The following is a 17,476-nucleotide window of genomic DNA, read 5'->3' as shown; positions in this document are numbered from 1 at the left end:
CAGGTTAAGAAAATTGTAAATACTGTCCTAATACATATTTTAAATAAAAAAAAATACAATAAAAAAAAATAAAAAAAAAAATTGTTAGACCATGATTATTCACCACGCATGCGAAGCTTTTTTTTAGGTTATTATGAGTTATATCTGAGTTTCATGAGGATGAAATTTTCATTTAACATGAAATATAGTTTTAGTTAAATTGAATAAAATAGAACCTATACCATATGGTAAAGGCACCATATACGTAAAACCATGAATAAACAAGTATAGACACAAGGCCGCCAAACCCATAGACTATGAAGAGAACTAAATATAAATAATAAAATCCATTACCTGTGCCCCAGGATCCCGGCCATACGCCATCTGCTCGTGGGCGAACCTTGGCTGCGATTGCGGCGCTGGGCTCGGCTGCTGATACGAGGGAGAACTAGCGTAGAGGGGCGAGCGTGCGGCAAAAGTGCCCCCCACTCGCACGCCGGGCGAGCCGAACGACCCCCGCGGCGGAGATGGAGCCGAAAAGGCCGCTGGACTCGAGGGGTACTGAGAATCGAAATAATTATTTATAATGAACCCATTACAATACATGTTTTTATGTGACGTCAGATATTTTTATGTCTCAGAGAACTGGCAGTAAGGGAGCGTTCAAGTATTACGTCCCGTAATTTTTGGAGATTATTGACCCCCCCCCAATAACGTTTTCCTGTACCCAAGTATAGTAAAACGTTTCGTGACCACCTAGTGACACTTTATGCCTAAAACTTACCATTATGTGGTGTAAAATACTGGAAAGTCGAAAATAATATTAACAATAAGAATAACCGTAATTCAATCCCCACCCCGCAACGTAACGGTTTACAAAAGGAATATTCGTTACGTAATACTTGAACGCTCCCTTACTGCCAGTTCTCTGAGACATCAAAATATCTGACTTTACAAAAATTTAAAGAAGAATTTACGGAAAGAGAACCGTTGTTTAATTTGAGGCCATTGCAGTACTGTATTATTGTGATATTGGAAATACTGCTACGTCATTATAGTTGGAGCATTAGGCAACTCAAATAAAAATTTTATTAGTTCGCATAAGCGCCACGCAACGGTTCTGTTCCCCGGATTTGGGAGACTGTATAACAGAGACAGAACATATCATTGACTCTATAATTACCTGTTGTCCCTGCCCCTGCGGCTGTGGAGTTGCGGCTAACCGTTGAGGTGTCGGCGAATAGGGCTGCGACCGTGGGGACGCGTACACCCCGCGAGGGGACACGTACCCGGCACGGCCTAATCCCAGAGACCCAGAGACGTCTAGTGGGGAGTCCATACCACCGCCTAGGACAAAATATCAATCAATGGATATAAACGAGAGTATAGACTAGGTTTTTTAACAAAACACCAAATAGAAGATAGGTAATGTAGGTTAGTGGCACTAGGTTCAAAAACAAATAGGTTTTTTGTGTTATATCATTCTAAATTATCTATAATTGCTAAGAGTATATAAAAATTAGTTTTAATTTTTTATATAATCCAATATATCTTTCATTTTAGTATATAAAGCTTCAGCAAGGGCTCAGTATGTCGCTGCCCTTGCCCCTTTTTGGGGGTATGGGACTTATAACAATACGCACAATAAATTAATAATAAATCATTACCATTATTAGGCTGATAATACGGCGAGCCATCAGACATCTGTTGGTGTTGCTGGTGGTGCTGATACAGCATCCCTTGCTGGAGCGGAGATGGCATCTGCGAAGGGTAGTCACCGTGACCCATGAACTGCTCGTGCGGTAATGATGACATTGATGACAATTGAGGCTGGAGCATTGTATTAGGCTGAAAAAAGGGTTATTTGTCAGAATTTAGAGCATAATTAAAACTACTTAAATTATTTCTTGTAATTTTTAATTAATGTAAATGTAATCATTTGGAAACCACACATTGGTTTGTGTTAGTAATACTTAATAAATAATTCTAATACTAAATTTGTTTTGTTTTTTAAATATTTTCCAGATTAATCTCGTTATAATATAATTGCAAAATATAGCAAGGAATCTGAAATAATATCACAAATTAGTCGAGTCAGACTATAAAATGTTTAAGTTTTAAATGACCAGTGTGGATAGACACTGCGATACTCTCAGATTCAGTTGACTTAGTGTTAAGTTTAGTTAGAGTATTGTATTGTTAAGTTAATGTATTGAACTAGACATACACAAATCATACATGGTTAAAAGTATCTAGTACTAAAAACCTAGACCAGATTTGGGTTACACTGTTACATGACTATAGCTATTAATGAGACAGTTGTCAAATAACATCGCTTTGTCAGTTGGTACTCGATTCTAGATTGATATGAATATGAAAAAAATCGATTGTATCTTAATAATCATCCACATTTTAAAAAATGCTCACTTGTTCAAAGCATTTATATCATCTAATATAGTTATCAGATAAATATGATGTTGAAACATGAAAATAAAAACTGATAAATGATCCTATACTTTATATATGTATCTTGGACTTGTTACATATATATTCATTAAATATAAGACTATAATAATAAGATATAAAAAAGGCTTTACTAACATCTGAGCTCACCTGCGGCTGCGGTGGTTGTTGTTGTTGCTGCTGCATCAAAAACTGTTGCTCTTCCGGCCTTATCTTCTTCGGTCTGCCTCTCTTCTTTTTGGGCGGTTGTTCGGCGTTCGGGTCTAAGTTTGCCGGAGCGCGTGGCTGCCTAGGTGCCCTCGGAGTGGGCGGCGCAGTTTCCCCATTCTCCAACTTAATCTTCTTCGGTCTCCCCCTCTTCTTTTTCAGGGGAACTTCTGTTCCATCTTCTAGTATGATTGTGTCACCCGGTTCCGGCTCCATCGTCAGCCTGTGGATGGACGTGCTTCGGTCCAGTATTTTTACATTTCGATAAACTGGTTTTGGTTAGGTAAAGCAAGAACATCTAAAGTCATTTGTTAGTGCACAAATACAAACAAGTATTATATGTATAGAAGTGAGTTTGTTACGCGTTTTCGTGTCACCGTAAAACTATAAATACCGTTACATTATGTAGAATATTACGGTTATATGTATGTATACGGCGAGATTTATAGATTACGATGACATAACACATGAACTGATTTATGTCCTAATGTAGATAGTACAAGAAAACATTATATATTTTTTTTATTTGATTACATCAAAGAGTACGTAGATTAGTTCAGCGTAACAAACAAACACTTTTTAGATGTAATTTTTAAATAAGTAAGTTGGTAAGCAAATCATGGCATTGCTTCACCAAGTATTAAATTAAAGTTTTAAATAATAAAAACAAATATATTTAAATATAAATTGCATAATCATATAACCTGTAAATACATAAAAACATTAAACAGAATCCCGGGACACATTTATAGAAAATTATCATTCACCTGCGAATCTCCATCTCCTCCTGCGGACGTCTACTAGTATTATCAGGAAAGACCAGTTCCGCCTCATCCACGTGTGCTACTAATCCATTTAAGTAGTCCCGGAACTTCTTGAGCGCCGCGTAAAATGGTACTTTATCCGCTGCTCTTGGTAGTTGAGCGCATCTAGCTGATGATGACGGCATAACCCACATGTACTGGAATCATAATTTTATTTTAAATTTTAGAGCAAAAAGGCTTTTAATTGACAAAAAAGTCCTAGCAAAGTTTGTTTTGTTGAAAGAACTTTTCCAGATTGCATCATACTTTAATTAACTCAATGATTTTTTCAATTTAAAATAATAAATATGACCTGCACTTTATATTATACATTTTTTAGTTTCAAATTAGTTTAATTTAATTTGTTATCAGACATAAGACATTCTTAAGCAGCGTAGACAAGAATTATTGTGAGTGATCGGACTTTACTTCGGTAATATTATTAATTTCATCTATAATTCATTCTGATATATTTGTTTGCGTGTTGTTCCCACTATAGTGCGTGCTCATGCTTCTACTGCTGATAGCGGCTTAGAACGAAATGGTTGGCAATTAAATACAATGGCAGAGTTTCATTTTGTTAGCCAGTGATTCTCATTTGTGCTACGCCCTTGATCAATACAGACAGTTTATGTAGGCAACATGTTAATATTTTATATATATAATTCTACTCTACGTCATTGATCTCCTCTTAAACGGCTGGACCGAATTGAATAAAGTTTATTGTATGCGTTTGGGTGACGCCCTGGATGGTTTAGATTTACAAATCAGCCCGGCAGATGGCGCTGCAGTCGGTACTTTCATACTTTAATATGCAGGACGTCTGTCGGGTCCGCTAGTATACTTATATCTACGAACCTAAACCCTTAGAAAACCACCTAAGATGGACCCTGTTGTGTGCTTAACCAGTTCTAGAAACGTGATATATTTACCGTATTCGTCCCAGCGATCGTATCGGGTTGTTTTCCGAAGCAAAAGTCCTTTTTCCCAGAAAAAACTTCATATATCAGCTTCCCATTAAACACGGCGACTTTCGGCCGAAATGTCTGCAATTTCTCCAACAGTATCGCCGAACCTTCCTTAATCTCACGTCGCGTTAAGTCTGCAGAACCCTTCGTCGGTCTCGCCACCATATTCGTGAAACCGATGCCGAAGTTCAGTAACTGAAAATTATGATATTTCTATTAGTATAACGGTTCTATGACATTTATATAAAAATCTGCTTGTTTAGACACAGACTCCATTACATAATAATGGTTCGTAATATTAGCGCGGTTAACCAATTCAAAAGGGCATTAAATTTACTTATCAGAATGAACCTAGTAGACTAAAATTGGAACGGCTGATGGCGACATGTATTTCGTTCGTATATATATATATTAAGTTTCTCATGTAAATAAAATACATTATTTTTTGTTATGAGAAATAAGTTCTTTAAACATTAAAATAAAACTTTTCGAAACTGCAATTAACCTCTCTTGATATCACATTTCAAAATCATCTCAAGATTGTCAATACGACATAAACTTACATAAGGGGAAATTTATTTACAAAAAGTACACCTGTCTCTTGTCATCACATCGTAAAAATAATTTGACAGAAAAAGACGGAGTACTTTATCGTTACACTGATTAAATTTTTATAAATAAGGGCTACAAAGTTTATAACATAGTGATAATTATGAAGTCCCAAGAGTGCGTGTAGATTAGGAACGTATGTATTGGATTAACTGCTTGCTTAGAACAACTAATCAGTGATAAGCCCTTTAGAAAAGAGGGCATGCATAATTAATATTGCAATTTCTATTTAACATCGCATTAGTCCCGTGCGTCCTTATAGATTTCAGACCACTGGTCTTTGGGATAAAATATACATTTATCGATACAATATATATGTCGCAGCCAACTAGCTTAATTAGCCGTTTAATTAACAGCCTAGCCGTTTAACTAGCGGCCCGATAATATTTTGAAAATTCCAGTTTCCTGACCTTATAATCGAATAATAACCACTAGACTAGAGGCAGTTATAAAAATATATTATCTACCTTGTAATCCTCATCAGCGCTCATCTGTTCCCTCGTAAGCCCGGACAGGTACAGACATTTCCAAAAGTGGTTTCCCGGACCCGCGTAATGATGACCCTTGTACGCCGCAAACAGACCCGGGTTAATACCAATCTGTGGAGAGTAGATAATTTATTAATATACCTTCAGTGTACACCAGGTCAATAAAGCATAGAATTACTACTACCAATGCTAAAAGCTAATTCTTCTCCAGCCGAAACATTGCTATTTCGTTGGGAATCGAACCAAGAATTACACTGAGAGAATGAAATTGTAATATATGTATGCGCAAAGGGGGCAGTTAAAACATTAATACGACATTAATGGCCTGGCTAGGCATTTATATAAAGTAAAGAACAATTTTTAGGAACAAGCAACAATGATTCATTTGGTACCTATGGATTCCACACCGACTTCTATAATCTTTACCGTTACTCGTTTTAGCAACAATTCCCCAATTTTGAACGTACACGTAAACGTTATACGACCTAACTTAGGACTGGATTTAAAAAGTTCTAAGCACTCTCAATTACCTATACAAAAGATTGTTATACCCACATTTAGCGCAGAAAACCGTTTGTAAATGTAACTAAATATACACAAAATTGTCTATGGGTTGGCGACAAAAGAATTTGTGGGGTTATGAAAGAACAAATGTGGAGAAGGCTTATTACCAGGGGTCCATACTAAAATGCACAAAATAATAACGAACCTAGACTAATGGATACATGAAACAAAAATATATAACTATGCAAAAAAACTCAGTCTTGTTTCGCGCAGCCCGTACATACGACTAATAATTAAGCGTTGTTGGTTAAGTTATCGCGGAATATGCTAAAAAGGAGTACATATTAAGAATATCTATAGTGCTAAATCTTCATGAGCCCCCCACATACACACCCTGACGTATATACCATCACTTACACACCATCACACAGCACAGCCGAATTAGGTATTACTTATTTAATAATTTTTATTGATTTTTCCTTTCGTATTAGTTTTCGTAAGTATTTAACCTTTTTAAATATTATTGGCTGTATGTTTTGTATAATTAGTTTTTCTTTTATATAATTTATGTCAGTTGTATGAATACGAAATAGTTAAATAAAAATTCTTCAATACAGATTCTTATTCATATTATTTCATGTGATACCCAATAGAGGTCAAATTACTAATTGCGTTTTTTTCCGATTACAAAAACGTGTGCACTTAGCCTTATTAAATGCCTCAACAATTGCAATAAGGAAGACAATTACAGAATAAAAATGGAGATTTTCGCATACAGTAAACAAGAACTGCGTCTGAAATTAAATTTTCGTATCATAAATACGTGCAAACGATCAACTATACCTCTCGACTAAAGATCTCCAGTTTTAAAGAAAAAATAAGGTTTAACTGTCATATAGGGTATGAAGTCATTGATGACGAAACAAGTACGTCGCGATTTACTAGTATAATTTAATTTATATATGAAGAAGCTTATGTAACAACACATATATATATATATATATATATATATATATATATATATATATATATATATATATATATTTTCATTCCCAAAATTCCCTCTTATCTTAAAATGAATTCAAATTCTCAGTTCCTTATAACTATATGTTACGCTCCTCTAATAGATGTTTTTTGAAAATTCCATTTTACAGCTCATCCTTTTTAGGCAATTCGTTTAGGATCGCCGCCATTAAGTTGTGGAATAGGCTGCCCGACTCCATACGATTGGCTACCTCCCTAACATCTTGTAAAACTCTTCAGCATAAACATTTCTTAACCATATCCTATCCTGCTCAATCGTGACTTTTGTAATTCTTGTATTTCTTATTCTTTTGTATTGCATCGCAATTTATGAATCCGTGATATTACTTTTTTAGATTTTTTTTTAATACTTTTTCGATTAATAATATAGGTTGGTTATTCTATAATATTTTTTAAGATTTATGCACTTCTTGCCCACCCATAACATTTCTTTTTTTAAGTTTTTTTCCTTACTAGGGTTACCCGGAAGACATCGCTTGTTATCGATAGCCCCTAAATTTTTCATATTCCCTAATAAACTACCAGGAGTGAAGGATCAACTAGGAGCTACCAACAAATATAAATAGGACTCTCGATCGTACTCACAATGATGATGTCGAGGTTCTCCGCTAAGTGGTCGGGTAGCGTCCGTCTTGACACCTCCTCTTCGCTCATTCCATTGAATCTGTCGTGCTTTTTTCTTTCCTTCACTGGTCTTGGTATTAACGCGCCTTCTAAGCCTTCCGTTTTGATTTCCATACTGAAATTAACAAGGTAAATATTTAGAATAGCTTTGTAAACCAAAATTTATTGTAAAACTGTGTGATTAAATAATCTTCTTATCTACTATATAAAAATAAGTCGGGTTTTCCTTCCTGACGCTATAACTCCAGAACGCACGAACCGATTTCCACGGTTTTGCATTCGTTGGAAAGGTCTTGGGCTCTGTGAGGTTTATAGCAAAGAAAATTCAGGAAAAATTTCAACAGAAAAGCGGGATCACCAAACGAAATGTTACATAAAACGAAGCCATCTGGTGGCGAAACGGAGTTCGCCGGGTTTGCTAGTTACATTATAAAGTTAGCTTGCATGTCAAACTTTGATAGTCTAGGATTAAAAGAATTTAATTATTAATAATCTCATTGGCAATATACATATTTTTATAGGACGAGCTTAAGCCCAAAAAAGGCAGTCATCGCAGCTAAATGTCTATATCTGCATCATTTGTGTCGTTTACAATTACAAAACATCCTTTAACTATTAGAGGGACCGGAGTATTTATACCGCCTTCGTGACAATTATTTTAATGCCTTAGATCGGAATACAGACTCCAAATACAGCTTTATTTGGCACAGACAGCCCCATTTGCCCGTAAACTTTTTATTTATTTTTACCAATTTATTTTTTATTAATATATTCATTCGCACCGAAAAGTCGTATTCGTAAAAAAGACCAAAAGTGTTTATTATTACCTAATATGTTTAATAATATTAGAAATTCTTTTAGAAGAGTAAGAGTAGTTCTCCTTGCGACTCTAATCCCTGAGGTCGTAGGTTCGATCCCGGCTGTGCACCAATGAACTTTATGTCTAAGTCTATTAACCTTTTCCTCGAATGGTAAAGGAAAAAATTGGGAGTAAACCTTGCCGCAGACCCAAAGTCGACGGCGTGTATCAGACACAGTGGGCTACTCACACGTCTCACTACACCTCTAAAAAGGGCCCAGGTCTAAAAAGACTGAAGTGTCACAATGTTTTCCGATTAGTAAACATAGTACTAAGTGTTTAATCAAAATATCTTTGATTAAAGTTAACCGAAGCTATAACATTAATTAGTACAAAGCAAACTAAAACGATCTCAGATAGAGATTCAATTATCGCCATTGTGTCTACGACACTTGAGTTTTAAAGAGTTTTATTTGTATAGGCCAATTCAATCGGAGGAATAATATTATTAGTACGTGGTATAATAGCTTCTAAGTACATATTAATAGGCTATATTTTAATATTTCTTTTGGATTATCGAACGCCTAAAGCTATTTTTATTGTAATAAGTATACCTACCTATTGTTCAACAATCATGTATTTCTTAGATATTAAATATTTTTCTTTACGCAAACTGAAGGTTTTACTATAACTAACCCAGCCCTTAAATATAATTCCCGGTAGACTTGAGAGAGTTATCAAAACAAGAATCAAATTAGAGAATAATAGGTTGCAAGTGGGAACAACGCATCGACCAATCAGAGCACTTGACCGCGCAGACGTTCCACGCTCTGATTGGCTAATGATGACGACATATTGAAGCCGCAACACGGTACAATCTATACCGAAGACAACAGCAGAGTTCCGTCACAAGTGGCCAATATTCACTAAACAAACACTTCACTTTAGCAAATCCCGGCGAGTGTTAAGTGAAAATCCTCTCTCACCGGCATCAGTCACGTTTCTATCGATTTTGAGTATTTTTCTATACTATTTTTGGAAAGTCTATTTGAAGAGGGCTTTAATACTAAATCACTGTCTCTCTTAATCACAGCGCAAACATGATTTGACAGAAAGAGACAAATGAGTTAGTTAGTATGTATTTGGATTGATTTAGTTTTAATGAAGTTAGAACTAGATTTAAAAAATTATTCATAAAAATTTTATTAATTAAAACAATGTAATATATACCTTATTGTATTTATACATATTTAAACCTATGTATAACTTGACGTATAATTGATATAACTATGCTTTATTTCAACTAAACTTCTAATATGATAAAACAACCAGCCCACAACGCTTAGATAGTCAATTAAAAAATAATATAACCATTTTTTTTACTTTTTAAAATCCATAAAACTCCGAAATAAATATGGTTCGAAATGTATTTGCTATTGTATGTGGTACCTAAGGTTTGATCACTGTCTCAGTGAAAAAAAAAACTGTAAATCGCACTTCTCTCTTTGTGCTAATTGAGGCTACCATTAATGTGAAAAGCATTAGCCCGAATCCACCTTGATCCGATTATTTTAGTGGGATTTTTGGCTAGCGGTATCGCGGTTCCGGTACAGAAATACTTCCTACGTAAACACTGCGCAACGCATCTATTAACAATCGCAGTGCCACCAATACTAGCTAATGTTAACTTCAGCCGCATATACTAAACGGCCTTTTGACTCTACACCACTCTCTGCTATTTAGAGACTGATAGTACAACCTCAGGTAGGGAGAATCCAGGGTAGCTCTTGTATTCTACTGGAGTAGTAGTTTTAGCTTAGCATAGCAGTAACATTTTTTCCTAATAATTATATCGATGTCTCTTAGAGATGGAAGCTTACCACGGGAGTTTTCCTAGTTTTCCAAAGCCTTTAACATTACCAACAGTACTGTTCGTTTTAATGATTTAATTTTTTTTTCTTTAAACTACAAAAATGGCCCGACGTTTCTGCGTAGTAATCTTTCTCCCAGCTCATCCTTCGTAGGCAAGTCTATTAGGCTCTCCGCCATAAAGTTATGGAATTTGATCCCCGATCCCATAAGATTAGCTACTTTTCTAACATCTTTTAAAAGTTTTATTTGTCACCTCCTAACCATATCCATCAGTTTAATTGTGACATTTGTAATTATAAAATAATTATTTTTATGTATTTCAGAACCTAGCATTTCAATCATGACTGTTAAGATTAGCTTTTAATTTTAATTTTGGTTTAGCAATTGTAAAAGTCTACATAGTTATCTGCTATTTTATTTGTTTCAATTTAGTTAAGCAGTTTTTGCACTTTACCCTTAGTATTTATTTTTTATTTATCCTTACTAGTTGCGTGTAAGAGATCGCTTCTTAGAGATAAGGCCGCCCGTTGCCACCATAATAAATGTTATCTTTATATGTACCAAATATGTAATGCACACACGCATTACACTCTTAAAACGTACCTGGTTCTTTAAAAGAAAAAAAACAATTGTTATGTCTCATTCCCTTTATTATTAATGTTATTTTGTGTATTTCTGTGTGTTTTGTTAGTAATAAATGTTATGTCTATGTCTAACTCAACAAAGTGTTAATAAAAGAAATCTTAAGTAAATCAAACTCATAAGTCTTTTATAATCGTATATATACATACCTTAATATAGCCGTTAATTTGAGAGATATTACAGGCGGAAAAATATAGGCTAATTAAAATTAATTACTATCCGTAGAGAGTGGTATCTGAAAATGTGGTCGGTTACGGAACCGCAGAGCTCTCTGACGCATGTCCTCGTGTGCACGGGTCACCACGCTAATTTTCATATACCTAACTGTAATTTGAGAGTGCACCGCAGTCAGTACTAGTTCGTACGTTCGAAAAACAGCTTTGCACCAATGGAATGGAATGGAATTTTTTCTATACGTGTAGCTTGGTCCTTCAATGAAGGTAAACATCGTGAGGAATCCGGCATTTTTTAATCGATAACACGTGTCAGACACAGAAGGCTGAATACCTACTTGTCTATAAAATAAAAAAAAATTGCAAAACGGATGCAATCCGAGGCCAAGATCCATATAGGGTTGTAGCGCCACTGGATTATTATCGTAATATAAATTACGTGTCACGTTGTTTGTCCGCTATAGACTCCTAAACTACCGAACCGATATCAATCAAATTTGCACACCGTGTGCAGTTTGATCTAACTTAAAAGATAGGATAGCTTACATCTCAATTTATACCCGTAATATTATTTTATTTCAAATTATTTGTTTATTATTGACAGTCATAATTCTAACAGATGGGCGCTGTGTTGAATGACCAACGTTACACATAAGCTACAATTTAACGGCATAACCACCAAAAAAGCATGGTGGTCCCTATGACTGGTGTTCTCCTAGCGTTTCCCTTGAATAGTTTACTACTATGTAATATAACAAAAACCTTAGCCACAGCAACGCTTGGCCGAGTCTGCTAGTGAACTATAATTTGCACATTACATCAAGCTTTAGTAAAGAGACCGCCTGGGGATGGGGTTTGCTTATGCTGGGTTGTAACCACTACTGGAGGGGGTTGATGGCTGGTCATGCGTCATACTCGTGAACGTGAGCGAATACCTCTTGTATTTTTAGTTTTGGGTCCATAGCTTTCATCACCTGTGACGATGTCAAATACAGTATTTGAATCACCGCCGTTGATCTTATCTAACATTTGGCGACACCTGTCCATGCGAATGTGTTTCTGGTCGTCGGTTAAAGTATGGGGAATCCATCTGGTACAAAGCTTCCTGACGCCTAAATGTTCGTGTAATATTTTTTGAACTTGACTCATACAAATGCCTAAGCTTGCCCGTATCTGCTGATAAGTCACTCTCTTATCTTCCTATATCATGCGTCGCACAGCACTGATGTTATCTTCAGTCGCTGTTAAAGGACGTCCCTCACGCGGATCATCATTGAGATTGCTACGTCCATGCTTAAACTCGTTAAACGAATTGTAAATAGTGGCACGAGATGGATCTTCATTAAGAAATGCAAATCGCAGCCTATCATAGCTTTGTTGTTGAGTAAGCCCACAACGAAAGTCATAATAAATGATTGACCAAAATTTTCTCCCGTTAGGTTCATTTTCACGTGTAACAAGAGTTTGTACATTTGCCGCCAATTCACAAAAACAAATGACAAATGAATGCAACACACTACATTAGGTTACCAAAGAGTTCTAAACTTGAAATTCAAAAAAGTTTTCATAACCAATGTTTCTAACTGGCCAATTCTAAACATTTTCAGTGTTACCCACGTATAATGATTAAATGATAAATAAAAAAAATGTGTTTGGTCAATTATTTGTATTAGACCAGAGTTCGTTGACCAACACTTTGTTTATTTTATTTGAGTAAATGGTAAACTTCAATAACAAGTTGATTCCATAAGAAATGTTGTGTATCAAGGATCTACTACTTTTACCGAATAACCTTTGAATAAGCCATAACTACTGTTTGTATCATAACTACCAAAGTACCTACACGAGCAAAGTAATTAAGTTAATTAATATCGTTAATTAATCAACACAGGATATGATGGTGTGGGTGTAACTTTTAAACATGTCCTTATATCTTTCTCCCTATTCACAAATTGGACAGTAACCTGTTAAAAACCTTGGAGGCCTGACATGTGGGTGTTGACGGAAATCCTGATTTCTTTCCCGAGGTCGTATCGTGTGAATTTAATCGTTAACAAACCTGCAAACAGAATTTCGTGGGAAACGAACAGATTTATATCAACGTTTAATTAATTGGCTTTCGAAGCATATTTTCCACATCAGCGCATAAAGAAAGTAATATAATTTGGTACATATACACTGGTATACTATATAATATAACTTTTTAATTTATAGGACGTGATAAAGCTCTATTTGAGTTTGTGTGCCTGACACACGCCGCCGATTTTCGGGTCATCGGGCGTACGAGCGAGTGTAAACTGTTCATATTTTTTTATACAGCCCTGCGATTCTGTAACTCACTTTTAGAGTTTTTTTTAGTTTAGTCTTTTCAAAATACCAAATCATAAAATGACTGCTCACGACTGATTTCAGAGCGACCGCCGATGCGAAAACCGCTGTGTGGGTTCGAAAAGTGTCTTACAGAATCGCAGGGCTGGACGGACAGGCAGCCACAATCCCACCTGAGGTTAAGTAAGATGCGGCCTATTGGAGGGCACGCCTATCCAGGAGATGCTTATTAAGCCGCCACTTGAACATAACGAAAAGTTCAACGCACGACCCCGGGTTTGAAAACACGCGAAAGCCACTGTTGTGCTATCTAAGAAAAACATCCCTAAATAATTCTCCCTAATTTTGGTGTTCCGTTACATGTAATAGATGACTAAAATCAACCAAAATACTAGTCGTAATTTCTACGAGGCGTAATGTGACCAAGTCACAAAACTTTTTATATAATAGTACAACCTATTCTCTACAGTATATGAACTTACATGAAGCAAACCTCTTGTCATTTCACTCAACTGACAATTCAAAACGTCTTTTAATCTACGCAGTTCATTTATTATTTTCATACATTGAGTGATTATTGCCGTTTTCGAGAGGTAAGTCTTGAGGGGTACGAATAGTAATGGCGGTCGATGACGCATCCTATCGTTACCATCAGGTACCTTTTCCTTTCCACGTAACAACATCAGATACATGGTAAGCGCAAATTCTCGGCGTACTCAGAGTTCGTTGTAACCCACACAACTTATTACATATAAGTTGGATACCTGAGCGGGTAAAATGGGTACACACCGCACATTCTACAATACAGGTGCCTGATGAATCTGTTTTTTTATTTATTTATAAAAGCTTGCCAACGCTCGGCACACTGGTACATTGGTGTTAAAATACAATTTTTAATGTGACAAGCACTTATAGGCAAACATAACATACACTAAATGAAATTAAACAAAATAATTAAACTATGAAAACTAAACGAAAATCGATTTTAAAGTGTGAGGGGAGCAACTATGGATATCCAGACCCAGCTCGTTTATCAGAATGCTCAGTCTGGACATCGGTGAGTTTTGACCAAAACGCGTTCTCCGGAAAGAAGAGACAAATGGAATGATGGGATATCTACAGGGTATACGAAACTTAAATTTTGTTAAAAGGTTTGGGCAATCTACGTCAATTAATTCGCTGCGATTCTCCAATGACAACATCTTAAAGTGCGCTAGCATTTCGTATGTTGGCAACTTAATTCGAGATGCCACTGGCGAAAAGAAAAAAAAATTGTACCCGCTCCAGCATCATCATACTTTCTTTAGAGTAATTATTAAGTTCGAAATTGACCTACTATTATAGGAATCTACGCACCAATTCAATTACAGTAAAAAGACTTCAAAGTCCAACGTTATTACGCAAAGCATTAATTTACTCTGCTATTCCAAACAGATCGCTAAATTATAGTTTTTCCAGGATGATTTCTGTGTCAATTATAGCATCCATTAGTCTTTGAGCAACGGTTCAAAGATTTCGGATCGATTCATTACGGGCTGTGATGTTTTTAGAGAGTCGCAAAGGGAGGTAGGAGTGTTATTACTATGAGTTTTAAATTATAGAGATTGCAATTTCTTCTAATTTTTGGGTGGACACCCCTTATCACTTAGGGGTTTTAAAAAAAGATAGATAGTAGCCGATTCTCAGTCTTACTGAATATGCATAAAACATTTCATAAGAATCGGTCGAGCCATTTCGGAGGAGTATGGGAACGAACATTGTGACACGAGAATTTTATAAGATAGAGATTGAATAAGAGAATTGCTTCGATACGAGTATTAACGCAATATTGGCAAAAAAATCCAATAGTTTTAACATTTAATGGATACCATGTAGAACAATACTAAACAAAAGATAGATATTTAAACCACTTAGATTTATTGTTTAAAAAACGACAACTATAAGGCAGCTTATCATACAGACGCTAATCTACACATTGTTGTGTTGTGGGTGACCAGATACACTCACACAGACAGTGATCTCTGCTCGTAGAACAACTCAATGCTTAATAAAAATCAGAATCGGTATCTTTTACAATAAAAAATAGCCTATATTCGAGTACTATAAAAATTACATTACGTTTATTTTTTTTTGTTGTATTAGTACAAGACAGTTGGAGTGTAGACCTCCTTCACTCTTCCATTTGTCTCTCACCTTCATTACTATTTTCCAATCTTTCCCCGCTATCTCTTTTATCTTTTAAAACACAGCTAACGTATTAACGTTTTGATTCTCCGTCACGTGAATAAGCCGTGTTCGTTTATATCGCGTGACCTATTACAGTTTATACAATTTCGGTAGTTTCGTGACGCTGGGATTCTCGCATGGCGTTTAAAATAATCTCGTTCGCTATTAATAGGGTTTAATCGAAAAATCCATTCTAGATGCCGTCCCTCATCATAATATTTACTTCGATTAGACTACATATAATAGAAGAAATGAAGTTTAGGAATATTATTTGAGACAGAAAACTTCTTTTTAAGTCATATAAACATAGATTTTTTAAACATCTCTCTTTGTTTATTGTTATTTTGTGTGTTTATGTGTGTGTGTTTTTGTTAGTAAAAAATGTTATGTCTATATCTATGAATTTCTAATTACTCCATAATTCTGATGCCCGATATTAACTAACATATATATATATAATTTAAAACAATATATAAAGTAACTGTGAAACATTATTCTCTTCATATAGTTAGGTACATTTCAAAATCCGTTTCCCAATTAGAAACTGCAGTTTCCGCAACCGGGCTTAATCCTCGTTTTTGACAGATCGAAATGTTGCTATGGCAACCACCTTTCTCCATGCATGATAGCCAGGGTCGTATCTTGAAATCGCAAGCTGCATTGCGTAAGAAATTGTTCCGTGATTTAAAGGCTTAATGAGAAATAACACAGTTTAAATTTATTAAATGAAAAGATTATCATTCATATATATATTTTGATAACATAATTTTGACACCTGTATTTAGTTTAGTGCTGTTGAATATTGTGTGGTCAAAGGCCGGTGAAATAAACATATTTACAACGAAAACTTTGATTTTATTTGAGTAGTACATCCTATTCACTCCACCATTTTATTCTAGAATAATTTTTAGTGGAAAAAATACTTGACATACTTATACATGATTATTTTGACTATGGGTTGCATTCCTATACTCTAACAAATACAGCGTTGGCTTAGTGGTTTCTGCGGGCGACTCACGTCCCTAACTTGTAGGTTCGATAACGGATTTAATATTTACTCCTACGGTGAAGATAGACGTCGTGAGGAAAGGCAGACCTTAGACCCAAACAACAGTGTGTCAGGCTCAGAAAGGTGATCACCTACTTGTCTATTACCAGATACAGAAATCTGAGGCCCAGACCTAAGAGGTTGTTATGAAATCATTTTTGGTCTTCTATTTCTATTTCCTCTTCCATTAAATTTTGTTCAACCCCAAAAAGCTAATCAATTTTATTTTCTTATACCTTCAAAGTACAAAACCTAACAGTCACATATCTAGACTTAGAAATCATATCTACCTTAATTTCTGTAACTGTAGCAGTCCAACGATGGTCTCCCGCGGGAATCAAATCTAGGTCGTGCGGCGCATACGAAACACGTGTAAGGTAACGAAATTTACAGGCTGTTGTTAGAATTAAAAATTCTAAATTAAAAAAAAAAACAGTACCTTTGAGATGTACAAGAGAAATCATTTCTCTAACAAACTAAAATCACGGCGTTTGTAACCCCCGATACAGCTTAACCGATTTCTATTTATTTTTGTGTATGTCTTGAGCAAGGCCCAAACCAATTGTTTTTATTATTAAAATAAATATATACTATACATTACGCCCCGCTAGGTGATTATACCATAGACTTAAACACGCTACGACAGAATTTATAAGATATAGAATTAAAAATGATGTGGTGGTTTAATAAAGCAATAAA

At 35.4% G+C, this 17,476-nt stretch overlaps 1 protein-coding gene across 4 annotated transcripts in view; it reads right to left on the bottom strand.

The window, feature by feature from the left end:
• LOC125059179 (atrophin-1) overlaps positions 1 to 17,476 on the bottom strand; it is a 71,292-nt gene that overhangs the window by 9,656 nt on the left and 44,160 nt on the right. For 2 of the 4 annotated variants that reach the window (XM_047663469.1, XM_047663471.1), the window contains exons 3-10: positions 7,651 to 7,804; positions 5,497 to 5,628; positions 4,385 to 4,615; positions 3,417 to 3,610; positions 2,581 to 2,887; positions 1,647 to 1,827; positions 1,163 to 1,326; positions 334 to 540 (exon numbers count right to left, since the gene is read on the bottom strand). In XM_047663469.1, the coding sequence (XP_047519425.1) occupies positions 334 to 540; positions 1,163 to 1,326; positions 1,647 to 1,827; positions 2,581 to 2,887; positions 3,417 to 3,610; positions 4,385 to 4,615; positions 5,497 to 5,628; positions 7,651 to 7,804 (1,570 nt within the window). The remainder of the gene's footprint in view (positions 1 to 333; positions 541 to 1,162; positions 1,327 to 1,646; positions 1,828 to 2,580; positions 2,888 to 3,416; positions 3,611 to 4,384; positions 4,616 to 5,496; positions 5,629 to 7,650; positions 7,805 to 17,476) is intronic. The other 2 variants (XM_047663472.1, XM_047663473.1) reach the window with 2 other exon arrangements.

The sequence above is a fragment of the Pieris napi genome, chromosome 19 (genome assembly GCF_905475465.1).
Source record: "Pieris napi chromosome 19, ilPieNapi1.2, whole genome shotgun sequence".
NCBI lineage: Eukaryota > Metazoa > Arthropoda > Insecta > Lepidoptera > Pieridae > Pieris > Pieris napi.
The sequence above is the reverse complement of the archived record's forward strand: the minus strand, read 5'-3'. Positions and strand labels throughout refer to the sequence as shown.